The sequence below is a fragment of the Tetranychus urticae genome, chromosome 2 (genome assembly GCF_039701765.1).
Source record: "Tetranychus urticae isolate SD_2017Ah chromosome 2, NJAU_TeUrti_SD_1.0, whole genome shotgun sequence".
In the NCBI taxonomy this organism is placed as follows: domain Eukaryota; kingdom Metazoa; phylum Arthropoda; class Arachnida; order Trombidiformes; family Tetranychidae; genus Tetranychus; species Tetranychus urticae.
In genome coordinates this window covers 814,610-829,670 of record NC_142959.1, presented here as the reverse complement: position 1 = coordinate 829,670, position 15,061 = coordinate 814,610, and the positions used below count along the sequence as shown (strand labels likewise).

General features: G+C 32.1%; 4 protein-coding genes and 1 pseudogene across 7 annotated transcripts; 3 read left to right on the top strand and 2 right to left on the bottom strand.

The window, feature by feature from the left end:
• Positions 1-696: 696 nt before the first annotated feature.
• Positions 697-1,602, top strand: LOC107368666 (partner of bursicon-like). The gene is made up of 2 exons (XM_015936530.3): positions 697-1,068; positions 1,145-1,602. The coding sequence occupies exons 1-2, from the start codon at positions 805-807 to the stop codon at positions 1,301-1,303; spliced, it is 423 nt and encodes a 140-aa protein (XP_015792016.2). The 5' UTR covers positions 697-804; the 3' UTR covers positions 1,304-1,602.
• Positions 1,603-2,354: 752 nt separating this feature from the next.
• LOC107368854 (uncharacterized) lies at positions 2,355-4,534 on the top strand. Its single transcript, XM_015936744.3, has 4 exons — positions 2,355-2,835; positions 2,904-3,604; positions 3,678-4,090; positions 4,167-4,534. Exons 1-4 carry the CDS (start codon positions 2,515-2,517, stop codon positions 4,481-4,483), a joined length of 1,752 nt encoding a protein of 583 aa, XP_015792230.2. The 5' UTR covers positions 2,355-2,514; the 3' UTR covers positions 4,484-4,534.
• Positions 4,535-4,724: 190 nt separating this feature from the next.
• Positions 4,725-7,168, bottom strand: LOC107368688 (catenin beta-1 pseudogene; annotated as a pseudogene). Its single transcript, XR_001570192.3, has 2 exons — positions 7,075-7,168; positions 4,725-6,983 (listed from the first exon to the last, which is right to left on the bottom strand). The product of XR_001570192.3 is annotated as a catenin beta-1 pseudogene (transcript).
• Positions 7,169-7,278: 110 nt separating this feature from the next.
• LOC107368692 (histone-lysine N-methyltransferase SMYD3) lies at positions 7,279-9,820 on the top strand. 2 transcript variants are annotated; one of them, XM_015936562.3, is made up of 3 exons: positions 7,279-7,545; positions 8,070-8,218; positions 8,387-9,820. In XM_015936562.3, exons 2-3 carry the CDS (start codon positions 8,106-8,108, stop codon positions 9,381-9,383), a joined length of 1,110 nt encoding a protein of 369 aa, XP_015792048.1. In that variant the 5' UTR covers positions 7,279-7,545; positions 8,070-8,105; the 3' UTR covers positions 9,384-9,820. The 2 variants fall into 2 exon arrangements, with proteins under 2 accessions (XP_015792048.1, XP_089124552.1); XM_089268426.1 differs by having other exon boundaries at positions 8,049-8,218.
• An 886-nt stretch (positions 9,821-10,706) lies between these two features.
• On the bottom strand, positions 10,707-13,549 carry LOC107368690 (transcription factor E2F3). Of its 2 annotated transcripts, none has more exons than XM_015936559.3 (5): positions 13,188-13,549; positions 12,485-13,005; positions 11,712-12,215; positions 11,502-11,637; positions 10,707-11,397 (listed from the first exon to the last, which is right to left on the bottom strand). In XM_015936559.3, the coding sequence occupies exons 2-5, from the start codon at positions 12,638-12,640 to the stop codon at positions 11,057-11,059; spliced, it is 1,137 nt and encodes a 378-aa protein (XP_015792045.2). In that variant the 5' UTR covers positions 12,641-13,005; positions 13,188-13,549; the 3' UTR covers positions 10,707-11,056. The 2 variants fall into 2 exon arrangements, with proteins under 2 accessions (XP_015792045.2, XP_089124551.1); XM_089268425.1 differs by having other exon boundaries at positions 13,237-13,549.
• Positions 13,550-15,061: the final 1,512 nt, after the last annotated feature.

Below are 15,061 nucleotides of genomic sequence, written 5' to 3'. Positions count from 1 at the left end.
AAACAGCTACATCTTGTGGTAAGATATTAAACTTATTTATTTTGTAAATTCAAATCTAAACCTAAAACAAGAAAATTTTAAATTTTGATTATTTTCAATCTATTTATGAATTATTCAATCATGTTTATTGATATTCAGTACACGTACACATACAATAAGATATTTACCCACAGAGAGTAATTCAGTAAAGCACTGTATAAACATAAGACACGCAAATAAAAGTCAAGGTACGATGCCAATAATTTTGTTGTAAAGCTTCAATTTAGGTCCAGATAAAATGATTTATCAAGTTTTGATTCTAAATCTTTTCCATCCATAATTATAACTTTTACTAGATCAAATTAAATGATAACAAACTGTAAGCCAAAAAATATACCAGAGTTTTACACTGATCATATTGCTGTCATAAATTGATAGACGATATTGATAAGTACTAATCATTGAAAACCAATTCCAGTGATGAAAGATGTTTGTGCTAACCAAATGTGGTAAAAATTGACATTTAATTTGCAGAAAAATTATTCATGTAAATGTCAAAATTGGTCTAAGCTCAAGCTCTTTATGGACAATTCATTTATGCAGTCAATGTAATGGAAATATCATGTAATTCTTGATCTAATGTGACTCTCTAAGCGATCCCGCTGTGAGTTCAAGTAGCTCTGTAACCAAACAAAACAAATGTTCATGAATCCAAAATTCAAGATCAATGCCAATCATGATGCGATCATGTTTAGTATTTATTTCAGATGAAATACCTTTGAGTTTATTTCATTTGTGGTCAAGAAGTTCATTGTAAGTGATAAAATGAAATCAACTCTTGGAATATTTCTTTTTTCTTTAGTTTCTTTGACTACTTTGTTCATCTCTAGTTTCGCCTTGGAACCGATTGATATTGCCCATGAAAATTGTGCCATTTTACCTGGATCTATTCATGTAGTCAAAGAGGAACTCGATGTGGCTGGTAATGTAATTAGATCATGTGAAGGCGATTTCTTGGTCAACAAATGTGAAGGAACTTGTGTCTCATCATTGCAACCAAGCGTTGTCCATTCAAGCGGCTTTCTTAAGGTTAAAAGAGTTATAATAAATTTCATCAATCAGTGTCTAACGTATTTTAACCATTTTCATCCTTTTTTTCCTACAGAAATGTAATTGTTGCCGAGAATCTAGAATGAAAAGTCGTTCAATTCGACTAAGTCACTGTTTTGATCCAGACGGGAAAAAGACAACTGGTGAAAAAGGGTCCATGGAGATTGAAATGGAGGAACCTGAAAGTTGTCATTGCCTTAAATGCTCACCTTAATCGGTTAACATCTTGAGCTCAGTCAATCTCACACTATGTAACTGACCATTCCGATTCAAAATATTACTCATTTCTTCATATGAAAGTCTTTTAACCATCTTTGTTGCAAAAGAATTAATTTAATTTAATATCAATTTACTATTAAAATGCTAAATTAATCACTGAGGAAGTTAATTATGGAATCTGTCTTAAACTTACCTGAAATTATGGTGTTAAGTACTTCATCAGTTGACGATACCAATTATGCTAAACTTGTAAAGATTCAGTAAATTAGTAAAATTAATTGATTTTTACAAAAATTTATCTAATCATTTTATTTTAATGATAATCAGTAAACAATATAATATTACCCACAGAGAGTAATTAAGTCATGCACTGTGTAAACATAAATCTTCATAGAAAGGATATTTTAAGATTTTTTGGATTCTATAAAAAATCTCATAGAAAAAGTTGAAAAAGGACAATTTTATCAGTAATTAAACAGAATAATTAAATAACGGTAATGATTAAAATTTTCAAATTTTTATCTGTGATTATACGGAATTTAAGCTTTCGATTTATGTCAATTTTTCTTAATTCTCAATTGTGGATCATTTTTAATCAACGATACAATTTGATAGTTAAGATTTTAAAAAAATGGTGATTTAATTGAATCAATATTTAAGTACGTTAATCAATGTTTTTAATCATGAAATTGAGTGCTAATTAAAGACTAAATATTGATTAATATTGGTTAAATATTTTGGAAAAATCAAAACAATTGAATAATTTTTCTATGTTAATTAATTGTTTGAAATAAAGACACCTCAAGAGTCTAACAAGTAAGAACTTTTATGGATGCCTGATAAATGATCAAAATTTTATACAGAAAATTGATTGTCTTTAATTTTATAAATTTTTGCATTTAATTGAACTTTCTTCAGCAACTGTGTGAAATATATGAACTTACCCTAGGTAAAGATGTCCAAGCCGAGCTTACTAACAAGCTCACTCTGTTATTTGCTTTCTTTCCTAATTCAAGACAACTCCACTTGCTCATGTTATAAGATTTTTTCCTGAGGGAACAAGGTTCTTCTCTCCCTGTTTTGGAGTCTTTTTTTCCCTGTCTAATCCTTTTGTCTAAACTGTGTTCTTTGTTTCTTTCTGTGTGCAACATTACCGGAAATTGATTTGAATTTTTCGTTGTTTGTTTCGCCCTGTCTCTATTCAACATGGGAACTGAGTCTACCTCAGATGCCAAAGGAATGATTTCGAAAACTGTTGAATCAACTGGAGAAAGTAAACCTTGTTTTGGACTTGTTGAAATAACCAGTAAACAAAAAGTCATTAAAAAGATCGATGTTCCATTCCAACTCAACCAATTCAAAAAATTCATTCTTTTTGGTACCGAGACTTATTATAAATCAGCCCCACGTCGTTCCATTAACAGATGGTTTATCACAGAAACGAATTTTCGACTTTATGTCGAAGAAAGTAAAATAAAGTCAATAAAAAATTTATCCGATGTGCTTGGTGTTCTTGACAATGATGCGGTAAGTATTATTAATACTGTATTGACCACCACAGAAGCTCATTTGACTCTTTTCTCTTTTTTTATTAGAATCAGAAGCAAAGAGAAGACATCATTTCACGGATGTCCGATATTTTAATTGAAAATAAATCCCATTCTCCAGTTGGTGTTATTCCGTACCTTCTTTCACGAATGTACACCCTTCCAAATTTAAGACCTGTCATTTTAAAAACATTTCTTACAGTTATTAAGAATACAACTGATTTGTTAATTTTCGCATATTATCTGAGAAAAGGTTCAGGTAACCAAACTGTTATTCGTAAACAGCTCTGTGAGTGGTATAGAGTTCACTCCAGCAATCTTGAACACATCAAAGATCTACTTTTAGTGAAACGTAGATTGGGCTGGAAGCATCGTGATGTACTTGTTCACTGGAAAATTCCTGTTGGCGCAAACGATGGTATTCTACGAATTTTAATGGGTTTTCCATATGATAAATCCAAAATACCTGAAGATAAAGCATCACTGATTGAAAAATTAATCGAGCTGCGAAATGTTGATGACAGAACGCATTGGCTTGGATTGATTACGTCCCAGGATTATATTGATGAAGTTGGACTTGATCTTTGTTATAATTTAAAAACTTTGATTGTCAATACCGAAGTGCTGAAAATTATCATGAAACGAATTCCACTCAACGATATAATCGAGTATATACCAAAAATGATCCAAAAGCTCCCTTATTCACAAGAACTGTTGTCAGCTATTGTTAACCAATTATCTGATTGGAAGTAAGTAAATTGATTATCGTGTTTTAATTTCTTTAATCTAAAACAAAATGCTTTTTTTATTTTCTCAATTCAGAACAAAATATAATGTTGGAAAATCTGACGTCAATATGCTATCAGTTTTTGCTGTATTGAAATGGTTGGTATTCCAGAATTATCTTTATCATGGACCAGGGAAACACTTGCGTGAAGATAGTATCGATAAAAAATATTATCCATTGCCAACTTTCGACCTGGAAAAGGTCATTCTTTCTGTTTTGGAAGATGAGCGGTTCAAAAGATCTGAGGAGGTTCTATTCGTTCTTAATGCTTCTCAAAATGATCTCGATGAATCTGGAATAACTCTCCCTAGAAAACCTTCACACCAAGAATTGAGAAGACCCAGTTTGTTTCCTAATATAATCAAAGCTACGGACTTCATACAATTTTTGCTTTTTATTTATCCCAACCATCGTGTTGAATTCAACGAAAAGTTTTACAAATTATCAGGTAAAAGAACAAAATCTAAATTCAATCTTTGAGTTAACTTATTCCTCAAACAAAATATTTTTCTCTTTCTGTTCAGGTCAATCTTTCAAAATGTTGGAAGACGATTTCACTCAGATGAGGCAAAACATAAGTAAAGGCCAGTCTCCAGAGGGGAAAAAATCTTTTAAAAACGCCATTTACGTTACTTTTGATGGTTCAGTGGATTTAAGCGAAAATGGATCATTGAGTGTACACCGAGCAGAAAAAATTGTGGTTTTATCAATTCGAGATAAAGACGTAATTCAAACTAAAGAAAAACTCAAATTACGGAATTTACTTGTTATCAAAGGTTTTGACTGTAATTTTTTCCCTTTTATTGATAATTACTTCCATGATGATTGTTGGTCACTTTAATTTAAAATTATCTTATTTAAACTGAATAAAATTCTCTTAATTTGCAATAAATTGTAATTTTCCTTATTTTTTCCAAATATTCTCTGAAAGGCTAATGAAATATTGCTAACGATTTTTAATCTAAATTTTTAATCTTACAATTGTTAGTTTCCAATGGAATGCAAGTATTGTTATTCAATACAATGGCTTATTCATTGCCTTCCTATAAATCGGTTGCTTATAAAAATAAAATACCATACAATGAATGATAAACAGTGAGATTTATGCTATTGAAATTTTTTGCATAAATTCATTAGGCTTTATTAATCCTTTAAGAAAAAGTGCAAGTTGTATTGAGCAAACATTTATCCAATAATAATCAATAAGGTTGAAAAACAAGGGTAGAAATTCACGATTCATTATTGCATAAATATTTTAAGATGTCGTTAAACTGATTGATAGATATGTTGTATTTAAATCACCATCATCCGATCCAATCTTATCATAGATCTGTGTCGTACCAAGCCGAATATTGATCTTGATTGGCAACTTGAGTTGGACTTTCATGATAGTAGGGAGATGAGTAAGGATTATTGACATCCATGTCCGATGTGGTTTGGACATAAATAGATTGAGGATATGGATTCAATGGAGCAGCCAACGAGCCATAATGAGATTCTGCATGCGGCATATCAGTTTCGCCAGCTGATGTTGCCCAATTACTAGGTTCATCGCGGAATAAAGTTGCACTCAATTCCAAAGAGAGTCGTTTCTTATAATCTTGTGGTTTATCCTCAGACATACGATACAAAACAGCAGCAGCGAATGTGGCAATTATCTCATTTCTTGAATGGAGAAGTTCAGTAAGAGCCGCAGTAGCACCTTCAGCTTCAATAATATCGACAGCTCTTTTTTCAAGGGCCAATTCACTAAGCACACCAACAGATGCTTGTTGAAGATTCTCTTCGTCACAATACAAGAATTGAACAAAAGTAGGTATCAGATTCATTTCGATGATGATTGCTCTATTATGAACATCTCGAGCTAAGATTTTAAATGCTTCCATGGATACTTCAATGATATCAGACATCTTAACGCCTTCCATATAAGCTGTAGAAGAATTCATGTTAGCCCTTTCTTGTTGTGCTTTAGCTAAAAGTTGGTTCAACTTTTGTAAAACTTGTGATTCGCGCAAAGGAGCCTGATTTGCTGGACAGAGAGACAGATTTGCAATCAAACCAATGATTGCTTTAATTAAAGGCCAACCAATAGGAAGACTGAGAAGATTAACAATATAAGTAATACCATCATGGAGACGGACGTCGTTTTGAGCTATTTCTGCTTCATCATGTTGGTGAGTTAAATGTTTCAAACAACAAATAACAGGTTCAAGGATCTCTTCCTGATCTCTTGTTTGCTTCATTGTTAAAACTAATCTTTCAATACCTCCAAGCTGACAGATCAATAGCTTATTGTGTCTATTGTTACATGTTAAATTAGAAAGAATTCCCAAACAACACATAACCACATTCAAATCTTCATCATTCAAAAATTTAACAAGTGATTGAAGAAGATGGTCGAGATTCGGAATCGTAGTAGCAGCGTCAGATAAGTTTCTGAGAGTCCAAAGGCAACTCAATCGTAAACGAGAACTTGGATGATCCAAGTGCATAGAAAGCGCATATATTCCACCAGTTGAGATGATTGCATGTTTATTACTTGGACAAACAGATAACACTTTCAACAGTCGTGATGCGGTCCATAATAACTTTTCATATTTGTGCACCAACATGATATTTATTATCTCTTGTACTCCATCTGAAGCTAAAATTATCAATTTAGCTTCTTGATTTCCAAAGGCCAATAATGTCAAACACTCGGTTAAAAGTGCCAGGAATTTAGGATTAGGATGGGTCAATAAAGAAACCATTTTTTGGATTCCTCCAGCCAATCTGACAGCCGTCTTAGATCCTTCTTGATGAAGCAGCAAGTTGTAAATAGTAGTTAGAGCATAAAACACAACTCGATTTATTGGGGATGAAAGTAGTTTAATTAATGTTGATATTCCATCAGATTTGAAAATAGCGAGTAATCCTTGCTGGTGTTGTGACAAATTATGCAAAATACTGGCAGCACATGTTGTTGTTTCAGCTTCAGAATTTGACATAGCTCTCAATAAGGCAGATACCATTTGTGGCGAGTTAATAAGTGCATGTCGAGATGCTACTTTTTGACTCAAGTGATGAACCATAAGAGTTGCTTTACTCACAACAACCTCATCTTCATCATTCAGAAGTTTAAGCAACTCTGGAACAGCACTAGTTGCTAAATCTGCGTCATTTTGGTAATTTATAAGAGCTTCAATAGCTAATTTGATCATCTGGGCTGGTTCCGAAAGTCTTAAGACACAAGTTTGTGATTTTGAATCAATACAAGTCTGGTATAAAATATCACTTGCTTCGTCATCAAAAAGGGCAGCTCTGATCCTCTCGGATCGATTCAATTCAACCGTGGTCATTGCCTAGAAAAACAACAACAAATTGTTTATGTATTTTTTTTCATTTACTTTTTTCAAGACAATAATTGTCCTGATTATCCATTTCATTACTTACCGATAAGTATTAAAAATCCTTCAGATGTTGAATTAGTCACTGATAGCCAATAAAAAACAACTCAATCCACAAAAAAATAAGTTATTTCAACTTTCAAAGTTAATAAAAAGAAAAGATGGACCCTAGTATCGATTAATCTTTCAACAAGAAGATCGGATCGAGCTCTCAATTAATCGATTTTACATCGATTTTACATCGAACAGTCACAGCGTTAATCTGTTTGAGCTTTTTTCCCGGTAATTTTTAAACATTTTATTAGAACGAGATCCAATAAATTGCCTGAAATATTTCCTTACATTTAGCTCATAATCTGTTCATTGTTACATTGTTCAGTTCCTAATTTATGTTAAAATTTTCTGTTTGATTTAATCTTTAAAATCCTGCATTCTTGGTTTTACAAATCTGGTTCAACGTTTGATCCGTCATTTGGCATTGGAATCCTTCCGTTTAAAAGTTTATTTTTGTTAATCAGTGAGTTACTATTTAAGCAAACAATTATGAAATCGATTAGTAATAAATTTAAATTAGACCTCTACCTGCGATTAATGTACACCTTAACTAACATTGCATTATAGGTCTTTAATGCTCATCAAAAGTATTAATAGATACTAACCTTCATTAGATGCTTATCTTATGAATTTTTATTTTCCACTTTTAGAGCAATCTGAATTTAATCTTTTCTAATTTCAACGAATTCAGCTCAAGGAATAATGATTAAAGTGAATCAAGTTAAGATTTAAATAAATAGGAACAAAAGTTTTTTTCAAGTGAAAATCAAACAAATTTGTTGAGAAACGATATATCGATTCACTTTTATCGAACTGTGTCAGAAAAATGATTATTTTCTGGTTGCCAGGGAGACAGAAGTTGTAAACAATCAAAAACAGCTGTTCTGTCATTTTCCCGGTTTTTTTCTTTTAAACTTATCCTTAAATTAAATAACAATAAATTAAATGTCCTTCATATTAAATCAGTTTTTTCGCTTTAATTGCAAGGATTGACCTCTTCGTTTGAGTAATTTAAATGTCTCCATGGTCATGGGTTTATTCAAAGTTGGTGATATTGTCGATGAATCTGAACCTTTTGCTCATGTACTGAATGACGACCTTAAAGGAGAACGATGTGATTATTGTTTTAAATTATGGTAATAGTTCAATTTTTTTAAAAATACATTATTTAGATGTTTAACATTCGATCTGAATCTAATAATTCATGATTCTTTCGCCTAGTTTTATCACTTTACACGGAATAATTTTCTTACTATATCTAGCTCTATAACTTGATTTTTTTCCTCATCTGGTTTTTTTTCTAGTGAATCTCTTAGCCGCTGTTCCAACTGCAAATGGATGTACTATTGTGACAAAAGATGCCAATTATCCGACTGGAAGACTGCTCATAAATATGAATGCAAAGAGTACAAATTAGATATTGATCGGGATTCAAAGCTATTTATTCGAGCACCATTCACGCGACTTCTTTTGCGCTTGTTATTTATAATATCCAAGAATCCTGCCAGAGCAACTCAAATGTTCAAAACTTACAATGAAAAGGAAAGGTGTTTCAATGATTTAATGGACCATGTAGAGGATATTAAATTGAATGAAAAATCGACACGTTGGTATTTAGCTCAAGAAACCTTCAACAGATTTTGTTGTATTGGTAGTTTGAATGTTGATGCGAATCAATTTTTCTCAACATTCGGTAAAATTGTTATTAATTCATTTTCAATCTTGAACATATCTCTCAACGAAATAGGAACAGGTCTCTACATGTCAGCATCAATTTTTGACCATGATTGTCAGCCTAATTGTTCACCCATTTTTGATGGTGTTAAACTATCAATACGTTGCGTGCGAAATTTTGACAGCTTGAAGGAGCCCGCAACCATAACCTATATCGACTTGAAATTACCAAGAGACGAACGATTGCTCAAATTAAAAGACCAATATTATTTTGATTGTACCTGTACTCGTTGCTCAATAGATGAAGAGGATACCATTGGACGCCGTTTAATTGAACTGAATGAAAAATTTGATGATTATATTGAATCAGGTAATTGGGTAAAAGCATTTACAATGGGTTTGAAAACATTACCTTTGTATGAAAAAATATACAAAACCTATTACGCCGATTTCACTGTTCAATTGATGCGTTTAGCCAAAATTCGAGCCAACATTGTTAATGGACCCCAAGATAGTGACGAACTTGTTTTTTTAATTAATCGATTACAACAAGCTATTCAAATTACCCATGGTAAAGATCATCCTATGTACAAGGAAGAATTTGCTCAATTAACTGGACTTGCCTGACAACTTTTTCCTCTCCTCTCTCTCTCTCTCTTTATGTGTTTTTCCCTTTCTATATGTTAACCCAAAATCATCTGGTATTTTCTTTGCACATTTCTGGTTTTCTGTTGCAGGTTCACCAGCTTTAGCCAGATCTATTGAATGTCATAATTTTCCTATTATTTAATTATTTACACTAATTTTTTTCCGTTAGTTAATTATTTTGTCTCTAGGATTTGCTCAATTTATCTATTTACTTATTGTGGTGATAATTAATTGTAAATGAATGTTTAAAGTGCCTGTAATCAGTGTTTGTATAAACTCTTTGTTTCACTTTTGGTTTTGGCGGTAGTTTTTTCCCCTCTCTCTCGCTCTCTCTAATCTTGCTTTTCAAATTGCATTTTTCTCATATTTCTCTGTTGGATTAAATTGTCTCTTTAATTTTTAAATTCACTCTTATACATCACCTCCAGTTGTGATTCATTGTGAGACTGTAAATTTTGAATCATCATGATTAAATCTAGTTTATCAAATTTAAAAATGAAAACTGAGACAAACAAGCAACTCAACAGTCACTTTACAACCGAAATTCTCCATCTTTTTATTTTTCTTCTCCAAATCCTCTTCCTTTCTCTTTCCCTTGAACTCCATGTTGGTTCCTTGTTATTTTGGTAAAATGGGCTTCACGGATATGGACCACTGATTAGTCAAATGTATACTTTAATGATAGTGGTTAATTTAAATTGGTGATAAAAAAATCTGTTTGCATTTTTATTAGATTGTTTATCATAGGATCAACCGTTTTCCGATTTAGGCTTGAGCTATGTTAAACCAGAATATATCTATGATTTGGTGGAATAAATTTTTTTAATTCTTTAACCAATCATTAGGGTCAATAGTTAATCGATTGATTACTAAGTTGAACAACTTTGCTGATGGTTAAGTTTTTAAAGAAAATCCGTTCAAAGTATATAATTGGGTTAAGTATCATGTTGATAATTTTTGAGAGGATTATATCTATTACATGAATACCATGGCGTTGAATTGTGTTTACAGTTAAAAGTAAGGAAATAATCAACGAATTGCTATTGCTGACTTTTCATCTGATAATACATCACAAAGAAAAGGAATAAATCTTGAGAATCAGATTGATATGAGGTTTTAGTCATGATGATTGATCAAGACTAATTTTAAGGTTCATTTACAGATGATTATGTAAGACAGAAGTTTAAATTAGTAATGTTGACCTTTTTGACCAATTGGTGGTAATTTGATGAGAAGAGTAACTGAATTGAATAGATCATCGAGTGAAAAGACATACGTGTAACAACAGAGTCACAAAGAGGGTGTAATTTTAAAAGCGATGAGAACTAATTTATTTAGCTTAATTATTATGTAGTTTAAAATCAAAATGTAATTAATATTGATTACATAATGTTATAGTTAATAATTGGGAAGCGACAATTGGTGTTGCTCTTGTAGTTGAGGTGGAAAAGAGTGTGACAGAAAAAGAAGAGGAGACACAAGAACGGAGAGGAAAGAGTATGGTAAAGAGAATGAGAAAAGGAGGAAAGAAGAGGACAGAGAAGAATGAAGATAGAAGGCTAGAATGGCTTTTCAGGGGAGATTGAATTTAGAGTGATGATATTGAGAGAGAGAGAGGTGATCATTTAACCTCACTTTCTCTCTAAGATTAGTTATACCGGTAACATTTCATCAAAAAGATCTGCAATACCCTCGCTCTCTTCCAAGGCAAAGTTATAATCTTCCTCTGAAAGAGGTGGCTCTAAATGAAGGAATGGCAATTCAGAAACAACTGACATCGATCTTGATGCGATTGGAGAGGACAGTGTATTTCCGGTTGTACTGCTTGTCATAAAGGTATCATGAGAGGAAGATGCCATTGATTTGCTGATACCATAAGTATGATCTTGAATGGCGATTAGATAATTTTGGCCTGAGGTAGATCCAAAATCATCAGTCTCTGAGGCAAGATTTGATTTAAGGCTAGAGCCGATACCTGTATCCACTGAAATGTCTGATGCACAAAAGATGAGTGAAGAGAATGTGAAAGGATAAAACACAGTGAGAATGAATAAGCTTTACGGAACTGATGGACTAGAGAAAGCACAATAAATTTACCTGTTTTAATTTCTGTTTTAACGACTGCCTCTGAGTGGGTAAGTTCACCTTTAGCTTCATTGATTGTACCGTCATCATCAGGGCATAAATAAACTTCGATTTCTCCTCGATCACTTTTGAGCCATATTTGTAAGCTCTGTAATATTGAAAGAGATAAAAAAACATATTGAATATAAGAGGTAAATATGCGAGGGAGAAAAAAAATCTTACCTCCGCAGGATCGGGAACTTCTAATTTGGTTTCTGAAGGTGCTTTAATGGCTATCACAGTTTGATCAGAGAACTCTTTAATATACCTCATATCTCGGTATGTCACATATAAATATTTTTTATTTTCTTCATCTTCGGAGGCCTTCTGAAGCTCAGCAGTTAATTTTTTAATAGCCTCATCAAGAGATTTTTCTTTCTCCTCTAACATGGCATTCTCCTTTTCTAGATCCATTTTACTGGTAATCTTAGTACCAGATGCATTATTATGGCTGTTGCAATGGCTAATCTGATTATTGTTGATGGCACTATTGTGCCCACCGGTCAACGGTGAAACTGGGCAACCATTTGATGGGCCCAGACAAGAATCAAGTGATCCTCCGTTCCATTTGATATTGTTCTTACTCGTCTTATTAAGCAGGCCAACACCTTCAAGCACATTGGTGATATCATAGATTCGTCTCTTTTGTACATTCAAAACCGATGATGCTGTGTTTAAATTAAGAACCTAGAAGCATAGAATCCAATTACCCAAAAACAAAACAATCAATTTTTAGGAACAAGTAAAAAATAACAAAGAGTACAAGGAGAATGGGTTAATTAAAAGGCTAACGCATGGGTCTTTAAAAATGAATAATGAAAAGGTGGCATTGAGAAGCCTGCGATGGGTTTTACTCTAGAATAGACTAAGGATTGTTCAATATAAATACCCATTATTAGCCTCATTAACCTCTAAAATATCAGGTCAAAAAGGAAATTCAACTTCCTTCTACTTACCCCATCTTGAGAATCTTTAAGCAATGCTATGAACCTCCGGGTTAATTGGCCAAGTGAGGTTTCAAACCGATGCTTGGATTTGGTTGGTGTTACTGAACTGGGTGAAGGTGGAATGAAGGCTTTATCATAAACTGTTTTCTTTTCAATAGTATCCATGATTGTAATTACAACATAGACTAAAACCAACAAACAGAAGTCACAACACTTGGTCGACTACAAAGAGTGAGAGTGGATACTAGTGTTGTAGCAATTGACGGACTTAATTGTTTGTGTAGATGGCACCACAAATATGTCTTTCTTTTTAATTTCAAAGTCAACAAGCGCGACAAACAATCGTTTAATATAATAAATAGATGGTGATTTACTGATCACCATTTAAAACGATGATCAATTTATGAAATAATTAGGATCAAACAATGGAAGGTGGCCTGAATATAGTAACCAGTACGACCTTCATTCAATGACTACTTAAAGCTACCAGAGATGGATCTCAGCAAATAGAAATGACTAAAAGTAAATTCCTGATAAATCGAGTGAAAGGGAAAAATGGAAGAAAAATTGATGAAAAAGGTGAGAGACAGAGAGAAGATAATATAGAGGGAGTGAGAAAAATTTGCGTAAATGTTAAAATCTATGGACCAGGTGAGTTAAATGATTAGCGGTTTAAATCTTAAAAAGCTTCCCTCTCTCCCTCTATCTCTACCTTGCCAACAAATTTCCAATAAATGTGAAAACAGGATGAAAAAAGTTACTGAAAACAGAGGTGAAAACGAAGAAGGTGAATAATAAAGATGATGTTTATGATAAAAAATAAAGAGGTAGAGCAACGTTGTAACAAAAAAAATTAAAGTTATAGATGAAAATAACTAATATTTATAACTAGAGGACACACACTGAAGATAAAATAAAATAAAACTGTAAAGATGTTTGAATAAAAGGAATTGAATAAAGTGTGATAAAACAATGAAAAAAGATATGATAAGATTAATTTAACTGAAAGGATAAATGATTAGTTAATTAGGATAAAAAGCAGATATTTTCAATTTTTGACACTCACAAGATTTGGAAAGGAAGTAATCTTTTGTGTTTCGATGTTCCTCTTTCTTTTTTTTTGTATTTGTGAGTTAACGTTTTCTTTCTCATACAATTGGCGCCAACTGTGAATGAAGAAATGTGTATAGAGGCGCCACTTTCTCAAAGTTTAATAACAATGATTTATGTAACGTTACATAGATGGCGGTTAGTTTATCCGCTGTTTTTAAAATTCATGATTCATGAATCATGACTCAAATGAATTCGATCAAAATCAAAAAATGTTTTTATTTCATTGTAATTATTGTATAAATACTCCGTTCAAAGCAACAATTTCATCAGTTAGTTTGATTATTGATTTATTTGTGTCCAACAACAATTAAGATGGATCAGACTCATTCAAGATGTCAATAATATTTTAGAATCTGAATCTTCAAGTTTCCTAATTGTTGAACAACATCGAATGGTCTTGGATAAATATTACTCATCTTTTGCCCATACAGACCTGGAAATGACTATTTTAGATGACTAAATCTACCTGAGGAAATGATTTACAATGGGAATACATGGGATTTAATTTCTTATTTTTTATATTTTCTTATAAAAAATTTGCTTTAAAATATAAAAATAAAATTTCTTATAAAATCTCTTGAAATTTTTCAGCCTTAAATGCTGTGGTCGACTGTTGAAGGTTTGCCTTGTGAAGAATCGTTGTTAATCAAAAGAAAATTGATTTAAATTAGATAATAAAATCTATGGATTAACGGCTAAAATAAAAAACAGATCCAACCTTCATAAGAGTAAAAATGTGGATACATTTAAATGGCGAAAATATCCCTTTTAAAGTGACACTAGTCAAGTAAAGAACCACGTTCTTAACCCTTCCCTTCCTGTCTCTGGAGGTTTCTTTGTCAATAATGAGTATTTGTGAAATGCTACTTCATCTTTCAAACTTTTAAACTGGTTAAAAGTCGTTGACAACAACTAGCATTTAAAACTGTCCGGTTGGATTTTAAAACAAGTGCCTCTACCCTTTACCTTCACTTTGACATATCCTTAAGCAAACAACTTCTTCTCTCCTTTACTCACAAACTTGATCTTTGTCTGGATAATCACTAAACATCATTAAATCACATTCATTAACATAAACCTAAATTCAATATAAAACCCATTAAATTAGTTGATAAAGGGATATCCCAATACATTTCCTTAAAAAAATTACAATTTTTCACCTTGCAATTAAAGTTTACCTTTCATTGCCCTTTTTCAACATCAATGATGAATATGATCATTTTATTGAATGAATGTTTGAAAATTGGATTAAATGATAGATGGATGGAAAATGAAAGGAGAAATTATAATTAAAATGAAACTAACATTGATTCTTGAATCACCTTGAATCATCTTAATCGTTATAAAACAAAATACCAACGACAACTCAAGTTTCTCAACCTTGATATTTGAGTAAAGAAATTTTTTTCAATTTTTCTCTCCATTTCAAGTATCAATAATTTAAATTGTCACCCCATTCCTGGTAAAGTAAAT

What these genes read in the sequence shown, in the direction of transcription:
- LOC107368690 (XM_015936559.3), bottom strand. Translation starts at nt 12,640, where the DNA reads ATGGATACTATTGAAAAGAAAACAGTTTATGATAAAGCCTTCATTCCA. An exon ending in AAGTTCCCGATCCTGCGGAG is followed by an intron (nt 11,638 to 11,711) that starts GTAAGATTTTTT and finishes TCAATATTACAG; the next exon opens with AGCTTACAAATATGGCTCAA. An exon ending in TAAAACAGAAATTAAAACAG is followed by an intron (nt 11,398 to 11,501) that starts GTAAATTTATTG and finishes TTTGTGCATCAG; the next exon opens with ACATTTCAGTGGATACAGGT.
- LOC107368854 (XM_015936744.3), top strand. Translation starts at nt 2,515, where the DNA reads ATGGGAACTGAGTCTACCTCAGATGCCAAAGGAATGATTTCGAAAACT. An exon ending in GTGTTCTTGACAATGATGCG is followed by an intron (nt 2,836 to 2,903) that starts GTAAGTATTATT and finishes TTTTTTTATTAG; the next exon opens with AATCAGAAGCAAAGAGAAGA. An exon ending in AACCAATTATCTGATTGGAA is followed by an intron (nt 3,605 to 3,677) that starts GTAAGTAAATTG and finishes TTCTCAATTCAG; the next exon opens with AACAAAATATAATGTTGGAA.
- LOC107368666 (XM_015936530.3), top strand. Translation starts at nt 805, where the DNA reads ATGAAATCAACTCTTGGAATATTTCTTTTTTCTTTAGTTTCTTTGACT. An exon ending in ATTCAAGCGGCTTTCTTAAG is followed by an intron (nt 1,069 to 1,144) that starts GTTAAAAGAGTT and finishes TTTTTCCTACAG; the next exon opens with AAATGTAATTGTTGCCGAGA.
- LOC107368692 (XM_015936562.3), top strand. Translation starts at nt 8,106, where the DNA reads ATGGTCATGGGTTTATTCAAAGTTGGTGATATTGTCGATGAATCTGAA. An exon ending in GATTATTGTTTTAAATTATG is followed by an intron (nt 8,219 to 8,386) that starts GTAATAGTTCAA and finishes TTTTTTTTCTAG; the next exon opens with TGAATCTCTTAGCCGCTGTT.